The sequence below is a fragment of the Grus americana genome, chromosome Z (genome assembly GCF_028858705.1).
Source record: "Grus americana isolate bGruAme1 chromosome Z, bGruAme1.mat, whole genome shotgun sequence".
Lineage (NCBI taxonomy): Eukaryota > Metazoa > Chordata > Aves > Gruiformes > Gruidae > Grus > Grus americana.
The window spans coordinates 14,146,474-14,166,870 of NC_072891.1; the positions used below are offsets into that span (position 1 = coordinate 14,146,474).

Below are 20,397 nucleotides of genomic sequence, written 5' to 3' on the forward strand. Positions count from 1 at the left end.
AGATTAATTTTAAAGTTAGTCAATTTGATGTCATGCCTTCATTGGCAGTAAAATAAATTATTAGCTGCTAACTACCAGCTTTCTGAAGTAGACTGTTAGGTTATGTCTATGCTGCTGAATCGGAGAGGTCTCTGAGGCCACGTGGCACAACCCGGTTCAGGCACACCGCTTACGACTAGTCCGTTCTGTAACAGTTTTGTCTTGGAGACCATCAGTTGGAGAGGTTCGAAACAGAACCAGGGAGTGAGCTATCACTCAAGCAGTGTGGACAATCAAGATGTCAGGCATTCAAGCTTCCTCCTGCACCCTGCTTTATTTTTTGGTATAGGCACACCCTAAAATTTCTACCATTTCTGTGTATAATCTCAGTATAATTTTCAGAGTAAACCAAACAGCTTATCTTAAATTCTCTTAGCTAAATTCAGGTGTGTCACAGGACTAGATAAAACAAAATGCAGTGTACACATATTAATGCCTGAATGCAGAAATAACTTTCTGGTCCCATTTGTATGTTAAATTAACACTGTAAAAACCAGATCAGTCCTTCTGCACAGTAGCTTCCGTGGGACATGCTATACGCAGTCCTTAAAGGGCCCTCGAGGTCAGCTGTTGGCTGGATGGAGAGAGAGGCCCTTCCGGAAACTACTTTACATTTTCAGGGATTGCTCAAGGAACACTCATCTCTTCCACAAACCAGGGAATCTTATTCCTTTCCAGCCCTTGTCCTCCCTTGACTGTGTGAGCAATTCTAGGTAAATTGTATGAAATATAAAAAATTTTCACTGCTTTATGTACTATTATATAACTACGGAAAATTAATATATTTTTACTTAAAAAGGCATTTATTGGAAATTACCAGCAACTTTATATCCATGTTTAAGTTTTCATGATTTGCAGCATTTCTACAGTACAGAAATGTTTCTTAGACAGGAAAATTCTTTCTCTTCTTTACCAGATGAGAATACAGAAATATAGTAATTAAAACATGACCAGAGCTAAACGTCATACCTGTGTTAGACTTAGAGTCAGACTTCTGGCAAGTAAAAGATGATGATCTTGCACGCTTTCTGGAATAACTAATGAAATCTAGACAAAAGTAAATAAAATGTTCTGCAGGTACAGATTGGCAGGAAATTTCAGTACAATGTTATGATATGGAATTTAGACCCGAACATAATAAATTCTAGGAACGACTTACAGGTGCAGCTTTAAGGCAGTACCCAAGAGCACAAGGGCTTTAGAATCTCAGTCAATACCTGGCACAAAGCCCTAGGGAGTCTTCTTTATTTCTACTAAGTTCAGGGAACCTAAATCAAGCACTTAGAATCAGTTCAGAGCCCACAGGCTCAGAAGACATTAAGAATGAGAAGTTACATGATAATGTAGCCTAAACAAATAGAAAAGGGCAGCTAGGAGCTCATACAACTGATGAATATACTCAGCCATTTTTCAGGGTTTCTGGAGTTTGGCTTTCTGGTAAATATGAGACCTAAGATGGAAGAATTCTGGAGGTAAGACAGGGACATATATATTAGGACATAGTAGGTGGCTCTACATTCCACATAGTCTCCATCTACTAAGAGGGATTTGTCCCTGCTCATACAAAGGAAGGGTCCAAACACTATTTTCACAGGCAACAGTCAGACCTATGAATTACTCAGTATTTTACTGTTTCGATGAGGTGGTTATTACCATTTTCAGTTTTGCAAACTGGGTCTTCTGCAGGTCGCTGGAAAATAAAAAGTGTGAATAGATCAGGGAGAATAGAAGAGCCATTTTCTAGACCAGGACACAAAGTACATCAATCCAGCATATATGCATTAAAAGTAGTCTTGTTTCTAGTCTCTACTTTTCCTTGTTCTATTTAGAGATAGGTGTTACAAGTCTTAACCTGGGCTAAAATCTTTTATTGCTGCTAGGATCATTGTCTAGAGAATCCTCATTTCTCAGCATTTTTATCAATTATGAAAAAAATGTAAAATAAAGTTTTTTACCTTCAAAAGACAATCCTTCTTTGCAAAAACAAATGTTGGCTGGGCAAGCACTGATCTCTCTGGAAAAAAGAAGATATCACTTTTATTAACAATTCTGTAATAGCACTTCTCAACGACAGTTCTCAAGTGGTGTGCAGTAACAAACAGGACTTTGTCCTTTTGTTACAAAGGAAGAAAATGTAAAGCTGCAGTGATGTACAACACTGCCCATAAATAAAAGCTGGAGTCCACAAATCCCAGTGTGAGTTTTGCCTAACTAGATGCCACAGGATTTGGCCTCATATGTTTTTACACTTCTTTTAGTTAAAAATAACAAAAATGTGCTTTTAGCCTTTACAAACAACATCTGCCATCCTTCGAGAACAAGGGTGAACTGCAGCTTTGGTTCTCAGAAAGTGCAAGGATGTGAAATGCAAAATGATCCCAAAAGGAAAGCAAGAAAATTTGTTACACTTGGTCTCTCAGCTACATTCACACTTCCCATTCATTAGGCTTCGAGTAAGTGAATGTCTAGTGGTAGTTTTAACGTGTGAGTATGATACATAAATGTAGGAAGTTCCATAGAGCAAATTCTACTCTCAGGCATATCTCTGCATTTCTCAGGTATGACTGAGAACAACTTTGGATCCATGTTATTTTTCTTTTTTTTTTTTTTTTAAATGTATTTCAGCATACAGTTGCCTCACATGAAATTTTATGTTGATTAGGTTTTACTACTTCTACACCTTACATGACTTCTTCAGGCTACTTACTTTGCTAGGAATGAGCCCTTCACAGCCTGTGCAACTCTAATGGACTAACTTCTGTTGTCAGTGTGAAAGCAGAAGTTGTTTCCACCAGTACCACCAATTAATGGCACATTTATTATGCCAATAAAAGAGCATATTTAAAGAGCACAGTTAAAGAACAAAGCAGCAGACACAAATAGATTTTTTTAGACCACCACGTACAGGATTCATCTCAGGTTAGCTTGAGATGTCTGTAATGTGCAGTCAACAGAAACAATCAGCTTCAGAGCATGAGCATATTTTAGTTGCTTATGTTAGGAGATGAATGGAGATCAAAATACATGTATTTCTTTCCATGGGTGAAAAGAACAGATTAGGATAACTACTGACCTATATGACTGGCCTTTGGACAGGGAAATCCCACACTTGATATCTTGTCGATTGACATTTGACAGAATATTTATCACATGCACACCATTTTTATAACACTGGCTTCCTCTGTTTTATATTAGAATATTTACTGCTCAACAAAAACGCCCATGTTAAAATATATGGATTGATATTTTTATCTTGGCTTGTACACCTATCTGTGACCAAACCACTCTAGCATTGGTATCAATTACTTAAAGCTTTAATAAAGCAAATATCAACCTATCATGGAGGTTTTAAAATTACTAAATAAATATACATTCAACAATCAAGAAAAAAGTAAACATTGTTAAAATAAACACTGCGTGTTTGTAAACTGGAGCAAGAAGCATGAAACTATTACTCAAATCCAGTGATATACAGACACAGCAGTAATAACTAATACAATTTTGCTGTTGTTAATTTTGTATTTACTTGGCCATTATGTGCATGCAAAGGACTGAATTTAGCAAGCTTGGCATGCTTTGCAATGAAGGTCTGGTTTGTCATTAATAGAAAAAGCAGAAAAAAGTTCACATTGTTCAACTCCAAAAAAGATAATTCTCTGTCACTGAAAGTTGAAGAAAATTTCCATAATCCGGTTGCAGCTGGGGGTCCATGGCATGGCATGAAATGGAGCAATTCCACTTCTATTCACTAGAGGGGAGTGGCACACATAACCAATAGTATTTCACTGAAATATGATTTATTCAATAGAATAGGGGTTTTTTTCCTGTCTCCTTTAAAAAGAAAAAAGGACGTGTATTCTTATTGAATGAAGGAAAAATACAAAAATTAAAGCATCTATAGAAACCATCATATTCTCCATAGTATCTTTCAAAGCTCAGAAGCTAGCAGTATTTTTAAAGGTACATTTACTATTCCAAAGCATGGAATTAGCAAAGAGTGAATTGCTGTGAAAAGGGAACTGACTTTGTATCACAGAGTTAACTTTTGCTGGAGCTAAAAGGCTGTAGGGAGTTTGAAGGAATTAGGAACATTCACTACAGTTTAAACAACAAAATTCCAGCAATAGTTTAAAACCTAGAAGTTGATGAAGAAAAATTCATAACTGGTTCATTACCAACAGAAACATGTGAAGTTAGGATATAATAGTACCTCTTAAAGATAAATATGCATACTTTGATATTGCAGAAAATAGAGAAGATATATCCCATCAACTGCTTTTGAGCCAAAGGCAAAACTTTCGTGCCATCAGTTGATTTGGTCAGAGGTTGCTGAGGCTGCCACAGTTACTTGTCATTTTTACAGTTCTGTATTGCTTCTACGTAAATCAACAAAACCTTTCTGTAATTCCTGAAAAGTATTCCATGTGGCTTATCAGTGAGACTCCTCAATCAGGCCATTCAGAGCAGAGTTTTAAAAACATATTTGTGTTAACTATATGTGTATCCTATGCATCAATTTCCAATTACATTTTAAATGCTTCAGATATTCAAGCACAAGGTATCTGCAGCTGATCCCCACAGAATAAGCAATGCAGAATTATTTGTGGATGCAACACAAGGACATCAAGGAGTTACCGCAAGCGTGTTAGTGTGCTAATTTGAACACTGGTGAGCAACTTTGCATTTCTCTCCTTAAGTTTCTGCACAAAGGTTGCTGCTGCCAGGGTGGATGGCTGTGCGCTGGGAGAAGGAGAAGCCTTTCTGCGCTCTCCTCTCCTAAGCAGTCGCGGGGGGGCACCCTGCCAGGCAGTGCCTGACTGTCCCAGGGAAGAGGCAGCAGCAGCCAAGGCCGGGTGCACGCAGAGACGGAGGGACGGGAACGGGGTGGGCTGGAGCCTCCCCTCCTCCTCATCCCCAACAGGACACAGACAGACACGGGCTGGCCATGCCTGGTTAAGACTGGGCCACTCCAGTCCTCAACAGCTTGGTACTTGTGGATAAAAGAGGCTGTTGGAAAAGTTACCAGAAAAACCTGCCAAATGGGCTGCCTCTGGCTGCAAGGACTGGAATAATCCACCAGCCTCAGCCAAGAGTCCAGACACAGAACCTGTCTGTCTGCCCATGAATAATCATTACAGATTGGGCTCTCTTTTCCTCACTACAGTTCCCCTGAAGCTGCTGAATTAGAAAGGTCTTGGCCTAATGTTTGCTGCATTTGCAGTTCAAAATAAGCCCTTGCCCAGAAGACACATCAGAAACCAGTTCCCATGTTTGAGATCTCATCTGCATGGCCTCCTGGCTCCAGCCTCCTGTTCTGTGCAGAAGCACTACCAAACATGCTCTGACCTGAGCTCCGTGACACAGAAGGCAACCAGGTCTCAGGCTTGGTACCTGCCCTGCTCTGCATCCCCGCTCCATCACTCTGCTTGGCACTCTGCCTAGCCCTACACGTGCAGGCAACTGGCAAATTATGGTCATTCATATGCCCAGATGGAGACTGCTTTTATAGAGTTCCATTTGAAAGAAAATGCAGAGGTGCACTTTGGGAAAAAATAATTGCTGGCCACTGCCTAAGCCTAGGAAGCACTAGTCAGAATGATATGCAAGAAGTAACGTAAAATTGCTTTCACCAACTTTGCTTGTATCCCAAAACCCAGCATTGTCCATGAGGTGTACGGGTCCTTCAGCCTTTGCTGTGACATGCCACTCTTCACTTTTATTGCTATTGTTTTTCCTAAAGCTGTAGAAACTTCACAAACTATATACATTAAAAAATAAGCAGGACACTGATGGTTTTGAAAATTTTAGTGTTGTTATTATTATTGCTTCATCTTGCCCAGAGAACAGATGAATGATTCTTGACCTTTGAGGGCTAAGGACACACTGGAAAGAATATGAGCACAAATCTGTCTCCAATTTTCAGGCAGTCATATGCCTGAAGTCGTATGTCAAAAGTGGCTGATATAGTGCTGTGGCTCCCAAAGCAAAGCAAAAAACCCTCAAATCTTTAAGAGGATAAGATAGGAATTTGTGATCTCAGTAAGTTTTTTTACTTCTGGCTTTTAAACAGTTAATTTTTACATTTTCAGATTCAAAAGAAAATAAATTATATTGCATCTTCACCATTACCAAACTTGCCAGAAGTCTGAAAACATTTTAATTCATATTCATACCAAATACTTTCACATTTTTTTATCTAAAGTTAGGAACCTACGTCTACACAAAAATAACAGCAGAAGGTTTTATATCACTCAGGATCACTGACTCCAGTGAAAGCTGTGAGTGCACATCAAATCTAAAAATCAAACTGATTTTACATATGCATTAAAGTGCTAAAATGCAGGCACCAGAGTTTGACAGCAATTACAGTTCTTCATGTGAATCACATTTTTCTCCTCCAGTCCTAGCAATATATACCATTATGGAAAGGAAGTACAGAAACTGATTTTCTCATTCAAATCTGTGTTCTGTTCAAATTGATTTCATTGGTTAGTGATCCCCTTTAGCTAATTAGAAAACCAAGTACTATTTACAGAATTAGGCTTTCTGTGGTGTCAGAGGTATGCAACATCACCCAGACTTTTTAATTCCTGCTCAGTGACTAAACAATACCTTCTTCAGGGACTAGCCAGTCAGTGGTGAAGAAAGCTGTATCTGCTTTTCCAGTAAATTAACCTAATACCTTATAAAATGTAAGGTTAGACATTTTACATGGTGTTCTGCTTTTCTGCTTTGTATTAGATTTTAAAATTAGGCTTACCTGAAAGCCATGTGAAAAACTCTGCTTTAAATATTTCACCACAGAGCTGGCAATAGGAGCTTTTTATTCTGTGTCAGCTGAGTGCCATTGACCAGTTAGGTTGCAGGATTCCTGTTGTTTCTTTCAATAGTTTCATACAGAGAATTTCTTTAAAGGTCTAATGCCAGTCAACTGGATCTTGCCTGAGCTTCTACTATTCCCACAATTTTATGTATTATTTGTATAGCTTTTTACAACTAACTACCAATCTTGCAATCAGATATTTCAGATGGGCTTAGCTACAAAACTGAATCCTCACACAAAACCTGAAAAAACCCCACCCAGTAGTTTGTAACTGCCAACAAAGATGTAACACTGATAACAAAAAAAAAAAAATTCACATCATTCCTTAAATTAAAATAAAAACTTGTACCTCTTCTGTTTTTGTAGCAATCCCATTTGCACCTTATAGGAAAACTTTTAATTGTAAATTAGAAACTACAACTTCTACTTGTAAAAAAAAAAAAAAGGAAGAAATTAACTTCTTAATTAAAGATCATTCTCTCAAATAGAATAAGATTCTGTAAAATTGTATAAGCTCCAAGTAATGTCTGTAACTTACAACACATTTAACTGCATCCAGCTTTCCCTCACAACATCCTAGTAAGTGTTACACAACACAGAATAACAACTACATAAAAATTTATAATCAGATTATAATTTTAGCCTATCAAAAGATAAGGCTAAGCAAGTTTCTGTGCTCTGATACACTACAGCATGAATTTCATTAGCTTTGTATATTACTTCTATAATTTGCAAAAAATAAAACCAGAAACACTTTGTATTTTGATGTTGCAGCTTAAATTGATGGTTCTCAAGTCACATAAACCAAATAAAGTTAAACAATAACAACAAATTCTTGCATATAACATTGTTGTTTTGTTTGTTTCGCATACAAATTAGCTCAACAGGAACATGTAATTGGGGAAGATATTGAGAAGAAAAATAAATTTACTGTGACTTTAGTTGTGACATCCCCAGAGGTAGTTTCTGATTACTAAAATACTAGGGGAAAAAAAAAACAAAGGAGAGCTTTGCCTCTGCCATTTGTGAATATATGGTATTTACAGCTATCACGTGAAAAAAACACTAAGACAAAATATTGTACCTGGTATTTTGTGGCAATATACCTGAAGAAAGCAACAATGGTCTAGCATGTAAGCGGAAGAAATTATTCCAGAAATTAGTATGGTTCCATTAAATAAAAAAGGAATTATTGACTGTGCTAGCTGATGATCTGTCCATTAACATGTTACCTCAAGAATTATCAGAGTTACACTATATACTAATACAACCAATTTTTGTTTGATATGCTGCAAAACCACAGAAACCCACAGATGATAAAACTGCAATAAGAGGCAGATGAGAAATACATATAGTGAAAATATGCAGTAGGATAAATTAACAAAATACTTTGCTATCCAAGCGCAGACTCATGTTTAAATGTTGTTTCTGGGGTTTGATACAAAACTCCATCTGTCAGTATTTCCAGAGATGGACCATTTTAATCTAAAAAAGAGGTGAAAAAAGAGTAAAAACCTTCTGGCTAAGAACAGGGTTTGCCAAACCTACAGTAGAACTGTGGTTTCTGTTTTATAAATACTCTCTGAACTTTGCAACATAAAATAGAGGCAGTTCATGGCCAACTGAGAGTGCAACAAGGCTGCCAGCCAACATCTCAGGTCCCTCAGTGACCTCAATATGTAAGCCAGGCTTTCCTCTGCCAAAACTTAAATAAGGAAGGTGACACAAGGGAAAATGGGGATGTCCTAGAACACAGTCCTTTAGGCACCCAACTTAATAAAATTGACCGACATTAAGACACACAGACAAAGCTTTTAAAAATTTCATACTGCCGATCCTGAGTAACAGATCTGTTTCTGGAAGCACTGAGCAGTTGAGAACTCCGGTGAAATTCACACACGTGGCTGGCTGCTCAGTACCTTTGAAAAATCAGGTCACTTATTCAAGACTGTAAATATGAACCTGGAAACCTACTTTCAGATTCTTGTTTACTACCATTCACACTTTTGATTTCTGCTTATGAAACACATTCAGTACTTTTTAGGATAATTCCCTTTAAAATTAAGATCAGTTTTAATGCCAAGATGGCAGGATTTTCCAAGCAAATTTTTTTTGCTAAGGCATTGTGAGATTGATTAATTCATTTGCATCTAAATCCATTATATGTACATGGTGGGTTTTCTAAATTGGTAACCACTAAAAACAAAAAGGAAAAATAAAACAGGGTCATAAATCAAATGAAATTCTAATCTGGTCAAATCTCCAATGCTATTCAAAAGAGTTTAACATACGCAGAGATACCAGAGACACATGTTGCTATACAGGCAAAAAATTTTCAAGTTCAGTCTCGTAGTCATACTTTCAGACTTGTAAGCTAATCTAGTTTTTTCTTTTAGAATACTCTTCTATTGAAGAATGTCAGTGAATCAATAAATTTGCAACAAGTTTTCATGAATCCTGATTTTCCAAAAATGTTCAATAGAAATGGTTCTAAATAATTAGTCCAAAACCATGCTTAAGTGTTTCATAGACAAAATAGTTCCAGCATTATTAAAATACTTCAAACATATTGAGATGAAATTTTGTTCAAAGCCTTTCATTTTTTGAAAACCAACATTGTTGAGAATTTGATTTCCAGAGAACTTAAACATGTATAACAGACATTTGGCCACCTGGCTGTGCTTGCTACAGAAGTGACTGTACTTCAGTGGCCCGTGAAGAGACATCACTGCATGCTGTTCAAACACTTTGTATTAAATATGAAGTGTATGTTGCTTATCTTGGGCTCAGATCACATCCTGTAAATACAGTTTGGGGAACTGATAAATAACTTCACACATCCCTGTTTGGATCAACAGAGAATATATTGTCAAAGAAAGGAGTTTCCATTTCATTGTTCTCAGAAAGAGGAAAAGAAAAGTTCATCCAACTGACTATTGCAAAATAAAACTTCTGGAAGAATTTGTCCTAGGATAGCTTTACTGTACTGTTAGGACTCCAATCTTGCACATTCTTTGTCATACAAATAGTTCGTAACCCACAGAAATAGTTTCACTGTCATCATTGAGACCAGTTATGAGAGCAAGGATTCTTCATCCAGGCACAGTTGTGCAGAATCAGGCCCTAACTTTTTAAGGCATGTTCATGCTCTCTTTAGTCATTCTTCTCAATGCTACCGATTCTAAATACAGTTTTCTTGATCAGTGTGGAAAGGGTTCTTTAATCCAAACAATTCCACTTACTACTCCTTGCTTCCACTGTGGGTTTATAGCATGCCATATGAGATTTAAAAATTAACATACGCCTCTTTAGCCATGGAAACTCAGCTGACAGCCTGCAAAAGTGTTTATAAATACAGCATATGTCACACCCGTTCATCTCTGTAGAGCACAGCCCTCATCTTTATATGGGCAAGACATAAATAGGCATTAAAACAACAAAAAAACCCTCTACTCCAGCAATACTTTAACACAGTTTCTGAGAGAAATGAAACCCAGTTGGCTTTACTTCAAATATTAGAGTGAAGAAAATATTTTTAGGAGTCTCATCACTACAATGTAATTCTAGCAGTGATGCAATGACAGAAGTAACCATGTCACTAGACCAGCAGGACCGTGCCAAAGTATTTAACCAAAATTTGTTTTATAAACAGTGAAACTTCCAGTATCTCAGTGCTCAGCATTTTTAATCTATTGTAGAAGCCTGTATAATACTCAGTGCAAGGACAATAAAATTCATAGGCATATAAAGCTTTACCATTTTCAGGGCATTGTACCAATATTAAATTTCATAAATCCCTTCAAAGTAGCACGGAAGTAACACTCATTTTTTGAGCAGAAATTGAACCATACAGGTAGTAAAGCGGTGATCCAACGACACTCACACATCCTTAAATTTAGCCATGTAAGTAAATTGGACTATGTGTGCTCAACACTAACCACGAACTGAAAGGCTGGTTGACTCATAAATTAGCCCAAGCACTCTAAACTGTATCAGTCATAGCATCTGGTTTAGACCTTCAAAGCGCATGCTTCCTTTTGCTCTTTTGGGTTCATGCATCAACCTGCGTGGTAGAAAACAGTTGGTGGCATCATCTGCAAAATGTCCTTAATGTTAGCACTTGTTTCTTTATGCATCCTCTTAAAAAATGTTACTACTGCAATTTCATATAAATCATTCTCAATTCTTGGCTCTCCTCACAACCTAGATAATAAAGGACGTTGCTGTCCACCTCTGTAGTCAGGCATCTCTCAGAGGAGCTAGACTTGGGCTAGTTTTGCTCACAGTGCCCAGGTGTGCAGGGCAAGGCAGGAACGGCTGGGAAAGCAAGCGCTGTTCCTACCCACTGTCAGGCCCAGCATGTCGGAAAGCTGCAGAAAGTTTAAATGACTGGGGAATCAACTGGTTCTTAGAAACATGGAGAGACCACTTTGGAGCGCTCTGCAAGTAAAACCCCAAACATCCACTATCTGGTAGTGTCTATTCTTCAACTAAAATACAAATTGGAGATTCCTGATGGATTACCACTAAAAACTTGCAATAAAGAAACTACAGTCAGCAGCTGTAGTTGCATCACCCACAACACCGTTACCAACTGGGCACATTCTTTTTGTCTATCCCATTCCCCAGAAACCTCCTTGCAGGGGGAACACAGGAGACATGCAAAAGGTACTAGCCAACAAAACCTACCTGTACAGCATTCCTCCTTGGGATTTAACTTGCCGCTACAGGAGCTGGGGCAGGGCTTGTGAGTGGTCTGTTCTTGCAGACGAGTAGCTTGGTGCCGAGCCCAGGGGTCACCGGGCCAGTCTCTTCTTTTGGGGAGGTCAGGCTTAGCCTTTGCACTGTGCCTGGGTCTGACTGAAACGTCATAGCCTGCGCAGGAGCGCCGTTTACCTGTATATACAACATTCCCTTTGCAACCAGGAATTGGCTGGTTTCTCATTATGAGCTCCTCAGAAGTACCTTTATGTTTTATATATATATATATATATACATATATATATATATATAAAAGCTGTAGTTGGGTCTAGAACTTTAGATTTAGGCTTATTAGATGTTCCTTAGACGACCCCAAAAGGAGTCAGGCAAGGCCCGGCGACGAGCAACCCTGGCAGCCGCCACCGGACGGTAACGGCCGCGCTGTAACGGGCCACGGCCGCCAGCGCCAGCGGCCGGGGCGCTGCGGGACGCCGGGCAGCGCTTCACCGAGCGAGCAAGCAGCAACTGCTGCTGCGGCGGCCCACGGGGAAGTGAGGGCGCGCCGGTGTTCCAGTGACAGCTCGGGGCAAGCTCTTAGCAGAGGATGGCCGATGGGAGGGGATATGTAAAGCCCGGCAGATCAACGTAAGAGGGCGGGCTGGGAAGCGGCCGGAGTGGCGGTGCTTGCTGTTTACCGGCGACGGCTGAGAGACTGGCGGGGGTGGGGGTTCAGTCACGGGTGGGCGCAGCGGCGCGTGCCGGGCGGGGAGGGCGGGGGCCGCGGGGGGACAGGCTGGCGGCTGCCGCGGCTCATGGGTTGTTAGCGTCCGTTGGCGGCTGAGGCAGCGGGCAGGGCTGCTTTGTCCGCGGGCGCAGCCGTGGCGACGTAGGAAAAGCACTGCCGGGTCTGGCTTGGTTCCTGTGGCTTGGTTCCTGTCGCGGTGCACTACCCACCCGCAGGTTGCTGCAGCTGCTGTCCCGCTGCTCCGCAGACCGCCGGGACCCACCAGCTACCCGGCGGCACCGAGGGGACGGACCCTACAGGGGTTTCACCGAGTTCTGAGGGCTGAACGCCGTCGTCCACAGCCGCCTCCAGCCCGGGAAGGCGCAGCGGGAGGCCGGCAGCTGCCCCTGACGGTTGGTCCCGAAGGAGCTGGCGCCGCAGCCAGCGCGCCCGACCGGGCCCCGGAGCACAGAGGCCGGCGGGGACCTTGGCGGGCGGCGCCCCCTGGCGGCGCGGGAGCAGGAGGCGGCGGGAGGGGCACCTCATCGCCCCGGCCCGCCGCTGCCCCGACGCCGCCACCGGGGCGTCTGTCCGGCCCGTCGAGACACAGCGTATCGTAGTAAACATGCACCCAGCAAAGCCGAGCACCTTAATACACCCGTGGGGCTGCCCTAATCGGTGGTGTCATCATGAAGGACATGTATTTCCTCTAATGGAATTGTAGGTTTTTACTTAGAAGCTGTCTCCTTTGATACTGCGCTTGGTATTGATTTTTTGGACTTTGTTTTCAAAAAGAAGATGAAACATCAAGCAAAGCAGCCAAGCACTATGATTATTCCCATGCTGACGTGAACCAAATGCAGTGTCAGCAAAAAAAGGTGTTACGGTCCCCTCCTTCCAGATGCACTGTGCAGCAAGTTTATAAAGGCTAGCCTGTGTGTCCCGTTGTTCACGTAAATGATAACAGTCCCAAGTTCTTCAGTTAAGTAGGAGCAATTTCAGGCCATTGTTTTGCAGGCCTGGTGTTAAACTGCCTTTAATCCTAATAGTTCAAGACAAAAAGGTAGCAATTTGCTAGAAGTTCATCAGAACCATATGTCTAGTCTAACGCACTTTCTCCACACAGCCAGTATCAGACGTTTCACAGAACAAAGATGCAAGAAGTCCAAGAGCAGACAAATGTTGAGTAGTTTTCCCTCATCAGAATCCCAGTGTGTGTTGGCATAAATCCTGAAGTGTGCTGGTTTACCCCAACTGCAGTAGAATCCTAGAATCATTTAGGTTGAAAAAGACCTTTAAGATCATCAAGTCCAACCATTAACCTAGCACTGCCAAGTCCACCACTAAACCATGTCCCTAAGCACCACATCTACATGTCTCTTAAATACCTCCAGGGATGGTGACTGCACCACTTCCCTGGGCAGCCTCTTCCAATGCTTGACAACCCTTTTGGTGAAGAAATTTTTCCTAATATCCAACCTAAACCTCTCCTGGCACAACTTGAGGCCGTTTCCTCTTGTCCTGTCGCTTGTTACTTGGGAGAAGAGACCAACCCCCACCTGGCCGCAACCTCCTTTCAGGCAGTTGCAGAGAGCAATAAGGTCTCCCCTCAGCCTCCTTTTCTCCAGCCCAAACAACTCCAGTTCCCTCAGCCACTCCTCATAAGACTTGTGCTCTAGACCCTTCACCAGCTTCGTTGCCCTTCTTTGAACACACTCCAGCACCTCAATGTCTTTCTTGTAGTGAAGGTCCCAAAACTGAACACAGTATTTGAGACGTGGCCTCACCAGTGCTGAGTACAGGGGGACGATCACTTCCCCAGTCCTGCTGGCCACGCTATTCCTCATACAAGCCAGGATGCTGTTGGCCTTCTTGGCCACCTGGGCACACTGCTGGCTCATCTTCAGCCGGCTGTGACCAACACCCCCAGGTCCTTTTCTGCTGGGCAGCTTTCCAGCCACTCTTCCCCAAGCCTGTAGCATTGCATGGGATCGTTGTGACCCCACTGCAGGACCCAGCACTGAGCCTTGTTGAACCTCACACAGTCGGCCTTGGCCCCTGGATCCAGCCTGTCCAGATCCCTCTGTAGAGCCTTCCTATCCTCCAGCAGATCAACACTCCCACCCAACTTGGTGTCACCTGCACACTTACTGAGGGTGCATTCGATCCCCTTGTCCAGATCACTGGTAGAGATATTAAAGAGAACTGGCCCCAGTACTGAGCCCTGAGGAACACCGCTTGTGACCGGCCGCCAACTGGATGTAACTCCATTCACCACAACTCTTTGGGCCTGGCCATCCAGCCAGTTTGTTACCTAGCGAAGAGTGAATGTCTAAAAATTTAGTCATTAAATTGTTTAGATTTTTCAATCTAAATATAAAAATCTAATGTGATTCAACATAGATCATATATGAAGAAAACATTCTCTTGACTAGGAATGGGCCCCATATGCAAAGCTGAGACTATAATCTACCTCTGGATTCAAGTTTTCCAAATGTTCTGTGATACTAGGGCTTTAGATTACAAATCAAGATCATGTTTCACCCTCTGATTCTGAATGTCTCACTCCACTCTAGTAGAAGAATGCTTTTTTCTAGAGGTCTTATTTTTGTCAGTTAAATTGAACATTCAGAAAAAAAATGCTAAGGGTCAGAGTCCTTCTTCCTGCCAAGTGATATGGTATGTGTAGAGAAAGGAAGCAGAAGAAAGCATGCACACAGCCCACGCTGCTGTGCCACTCTGCACGCTGCTGTCACTGCTACGCCTTCCCTGGCATTGCCCTTTGGATTAACATGGAACCTGTGGCCTATTTGTATCAGTGACAGGAGTCCCTCCAAAATCAGTGGATTTGAATGCTGAAAAAGAACACATGATTCGTAAACTGTTTTATGCATGCAATTATTACTATCTAGGGACACCTTTGAAATAAAACATGTAAAGAATGGCAGCCTTGGCCATGTGATTGTTGAGCACACTGAGATCAGCCTGGAGAAAACACCAGCCTTGACAGCAACAGAAAATCTGCAGTGAAACCAGCTGCACCAGCTGACAATCAACAGATAGAGATGTTTGAAATGAATCCCTGTGACTCCATATGACAAATTTTATAGCATCCTTTGGGATCATCAGCTGTCCCTAATTACAACTGCTGGAGAAGGAAAAGGTATTCTGGGGAAGCATCACATCACCTCATCCTGTTCTCAGCTTCAGCATCCATTGCTGGCCACTGCTGAAGACAGGATACAGTGGTCCAACCCAGCATTGCCAATCTCATATCCTTGTGTTAATACTGTATTCATTTTCCTTGCAGAACTCCTTCTAATAATAAAATCTTTAATACACTGTGAAAGCCAAGTGAGTGCAGAACATCATCTGAAACTCTAAATTAAAAGTAAAAAAAAGCCAAAATAATCTGTATGGAAATCATAAAGCACACATATCCTGTACTTTTGACATTTCATCTATAAAACTGTAAACTAACCAACAGGTACCTTCTCCATAAGTAGTTTTTCATCACATCATGATGACATTAATTTTGGCTTAAGAAAGATAAAAGTAAAAGGCAGAGAAGTTAGCTGTGCTGTAGTCTTAGCTAGGTCACAAGATACATTCCTTATTTCTTCAAGCCTCCAAATGGTGCAAGGTTCTTTTACAGACAAAGTAACTATGAACTCAAGACCAAAGACATTATAATCTAATTATGAGTCTAACAGTTTTGTGAACACTCAATTATAACAAACAAAACCAAGTGTTTGCAATTAGTGTTCAGTCAAAGTCCTGAAAATGCCTGCATGTGTCCTGCTGTCATTGGCAGGGCTGGCATTCTCCCCTGCAGATCTGTTCCTCTCATTAAACAGAACCTCCAAGGATAGCACAGATTTTGTGACTGTCAGCATGAGGCACTCACATGACTCTTATTTATCCAAAGATAACCTCTGAGAATTGCTTATTATCCTTATTATCTTTAACATGAATAAAGCAGCACAATACATCATTATTTTCAGATGTATTAATCACTCAACCAAAAGGCACCTATCCCATGCTCTTGAGGACTCTCCACTTATTAAAATTTTAGGAGGGAATATCATTCATATCACAGTATCTGTCATCTTGTCCCCCACCCTCATGAACAAATACAGTCTATACTGGCACCCTGCAGCTATGACATCTGTTCTCCACATCTAAACAACAGAAGATTGGACATCAGATTTTCCTAACAGCTGACATCTAGTTTCAAGAAATAAATACTTAAAAAGCAGATTTCTTAGTACTTTACTCATTGTCCTTTACTAATTACCCATTGTCCTGGTTTCAGCTGAGATAGAGTTAATTCTCTTTCTAGTAGCAGGTATAGTGCTGTGTTTTGGATTTAGCATGAGCATACTGTTGATAACACACTGATGTTTTAGTTGTTGCTGGGTAGTTGCAGTGTCTACACTAAGTCAAGGACTTTTCAGCTTCCCACACCCTGCCAGGTGCACAAGAAGCTGGGAGAGCACAGCCAGGACAGCTGACCCAGGCTGGCCAGAGGGATATTCCCCACCATGTAACGTCATGATCCAGATATAACTGGGGAAGCGAGCCGGAAGGTGGGATCGGTGCTCCGAAACAGACTGAGCATTGGGAGTTCTTTCTGCAGGTGGTGAGCAGTTGCATTTGTGCATCACTTATCATTTAATAATAACAACAACAACAATATTTGTTATTATTGTTGTTGTTGCTATTATTATCTTCCTTTGTTATCCTACTGAACTGTCTTTATCTCAACCCAGGAGTTTGGTTTTTTTCCATTCTCGTCCCCATCCCCTTGGGGAGGGGTGAGTGAGCTGCTGCGTGGTGCTTAGTTACTGGCTGGGGTTAAACCATGACACCGACAACACAAGAGTTTACACTCTGCTCAGTTTGGCCCAGTGCAGCGACGTATTTTATTGATTTTTAACCTCTTCCCACATTTCTTTTCTCCATCCAGTTCCAATGCTGTATTCGAGAGGTTTCTGTGTGCTGGAATTTCTGGCCTGCCAGAATCCAGTTCACAAATTTCAGTTGTGTGGTAAAACAGCTGAACAGAGGGGAGCTCAGTGAGGTAACTGAGTATGTGCCTGTTACACTGTGAGTACTGGCAGCATGTTCTCCTTTCACCTGCCCCAAAGGCAAGGACAACTAGAGCTAGGGCTGCAACACGCTTGGCCTTTGAATGGAAAGGAGGCATGCCTCAGGGCTGGTCAGTGAGATCTACACCTAACTTGGCTAGAGTCATGCAGAAGGAAAAGGAAAAGGCTGTGAGCCCTGCTGGGTCACTTAGCGCAGCTGCCCAACAAGGGATTAGGAGGTCCGAAGCTTGGTGAAGACATGAAACTAGAGAGGGATATGTTTGGCAGGAAGTTGCTACTTAAATTTCCACTATAGTATTCCAGAACAAACATGCAGTGCAAAACGAGTATTTTTAACAATTTGGGGCCATGTGGTGTTCTGCTAACCAACAGCTCAGGAAAATGAACTGACTTCCTAGGCATGTTGCTCATTCAGGACATACACATTTATTTTTTATCCCCAGAGCTGCCAAATCAAACTCATTAAAGACTAAGAGGCTCCAGCCAGTTCATAATTAACTCTATGTTTTTTATATCATCCTCCAAGTACTTTGAAGTCTGAAAATGAAAGACATTGTAAAAATAAAATGTATTATTAGTAGTAGTACTATGTAAGATTCAGGGGAATGCGCTTTATTAAAAGGGCACATTTTCCACAGATGTATGTCTGTGTGAATGTGCATGTGCAGTGCTTCCCGTGTACTTATTTGTGTAAGCAATATATGCACTACTGAATCTATTTATAGTACATATTTTGCACTAAAGAACTGGAACTATATATATGTCAATCTAAGTCTTTTCTTCAGGTTTTAAACCATTGGCTTGGTTTTTTTAATTTCTTTTGATTTTTCCACATCAAAAATTATGTGTCAGAATCATGGAATAACAGAGTGATTCAGATTAGAAGGGACCTCAGGGAATCATCTAGTCCAATTTCCTGCTCAAAGCAGGGTGGACACTGAAATCAGACCAGATTGCTCAGGGCTTTATTCAGCAGAGTCTTGAAAACCTCCATGAGCAGAGGTTCCACAGCTTCTCTGGACAACTTGGGTTTTTTCTTTATATTCAGTAAGATCCTCCCCCATTTCAATTTATGACTACTGTCTTGCTCTCTTGCTGTGCACCTCAGTAAAGAGGCTGGCTCCATCGTCTTAATAAGCTCTTCTAAGGTTTTGGAAGATGCTACAAGATCACCATTAAGATGTTTCTCCCGACTTAACAGGCCCAGCTCCCTCAGCCTCTCATCAAAGGGCAAGTGCTCCAGGCCCCTGATCACCTTCACGGCCCTGTGGTGAACTTGCTCCGGTTTATCAATGTCTTTCTTGTACTGTGGGGCCCCAAACTGAATGCAATATTCTACATGCAGTCTAACAAGTGCTGAGTAAGGGGCAGTAATCACCTCCATTGCCTATGGCAATCACCTTCTTCTCCTTCATATGCTATGAATATATAAAATAATGTTGTATGAAATAATATGTACCAGTATCTGGTCATCCACAATTTATAAAGAAATAAAACTACCTCTTTAGCCTGCAACACCTATTAGCCTGTTTTACAATGTCTTGTAAAACAACCTGCAAGCTTACAAAGCGTTTCCTGAGCAGTTCTGTTACATTTATGTTGTGGTACCAAGAGCATTTCCCAGCTCTTGAGCTGCCGTGTGCGTGTTCTGGCTGTATGGTGACTTCCTGTCTTGATAAAACCTGGAAAATCACTGTTGCCATTACTTTTCCCCTCTTAGAATAGAATAGAAGAATAGACTATTTCAGCTGGGAGGGACCTACAACGATCATCTAGTCTGACTGTCTGACCACCTCAGTGCTGACCAAAAATTTAAAACATGTTATTAAGGGCATTGTCCAAATGCCTCTGAAACACTGACAGGCATTGACCCCCTCCCTAGGAAGTCTGTTCCAGCGTGTGTGACCCCCCTCTCGGTAAAGAAATGCTCCTAATGTCCAGCCTGAACCTCTCCTAGTGCAGCTTTGAACCATTCCCACATGCCTTATCACTGGGTACCAGGGAGAAGAGCCCAGCGCCTCCCTCTCCATCTCCCCTCCTCAGGGAGCTGCAGAGAGCCATGAGGTCGCCCCTCAGCTTCCTTTTCTCCACACTAGACAAGACTATTTCTTAGTACCTAGTCTGAACATCCCTTGACACAGCTTTGAACCATTCCCATGCATCCTGTCACTGGATACCAGGAAGAAGAGATGAGCACCTCCTCTCCACTTCCCCTCCTCAAAAAAGCCTCCTTGTCTCCAAACTAGACAAACCCAGAGTCCTCAGCCGCTCCTCACAGGACATGCCTTCCAGCCCTCTCACCAGCTTTGTTCTCTCCTCTGGACACATTCAAGGACCTTCCCGTCCTTGTTAAATGGTGTGTCCCAGCACTGCACACAGCACTGCAGGTGGGGCCGCACCAGCGCTGAATACAGTGGGATAATCCCCTCTTTTGGCCGGCTGGTTTTGTTGTGTTTGATGCCCCCCCAGGATGGGGTTTGCCCTCTGGGCTGCCAGGGCACACTGCTGGCTCATACTGAGCCTGCTGCCGACCAGCACCCCCAGATCCCTTTCTGCAGGGCTGCTCTCCAGCCACTCCTCTCCCAGTCTATACTTTCCCAGCATTACTCCATCTCAGGTGCAGAATCCAGCATTTGTTCTTGTTAAATTTTATGCCATCAATGATTGCCTAATACTCTCCTCTATCTAGATCCCTCTGCAAGGCCTCTTTTCCCTCAAGAGAGTCAACAGCATCTCCCAGTTTGGATCATCAGCAAACTTGATAATGGTGCATTCAACTCCTGCATCCAGATAATTAATAAAAATACTGAACAGAAACAGCCCTGAGGAACACCGCTGGTTGCCAGCCAGATGCAGCCCCATTCCCTACAACCTTTGAGCCTTGCCCTTCAGCCAGTTCTTCACCCAGCACACCATGCACCTGCTCATCTGACAGTTGGACAACTTGTCGAGAGGGATGCTGTGAGGCACAGTATCAAAAGCCTTACTAAAATCCAGAA

General features: G+C 41.9%; 1 protein-coding gene and 1 pseudogene across 2 annotated transcripts in view; both read right to left on the reverse strand.

Moving 5' to 3' along the window:
- Positions 1–12,052, reverse strand: part of RANBP3L (RAN binding protein 3 like) — a 35,308-nt gene extending 23,256 nt beyond the window's left edge. For both annotated transcript variants that reach the window (XM_054810826.1, XM_054810827.1), the window contains exons 1-4: positions 11,552–12,052; positions 1,995–2,053; positions 1,693–1,729; positions 1,009–1,086 (exon numbers count right to left, since the gene is read on the reverse strand). In XM_054810826.1, the coding sequence (XP_054666801.1) occupies positions 1,009–1,086; positions 1,693–1,729; positions 1,995–2,053; positions 11,552–11,807 (430 nt within the window). In that variant the 5' untranslated portion in view covers positions 11,808–12,052. The remainder of the gene's footprint in view (positions 1–1,008; positions 1,087–1,692; positions 1,730–1,994; positions 2,054–11,551) is intronic.
- Positions 12,053–13,630: 1,578 nt separating this feature from the next.
- On the reverse strand, positions 13,631–18,782 carry LOC129199328 (uncharacterized; annotated as a pseudogene).
- Positions 18,783–20,397: the final 1,615 nt, after the last annotated feature.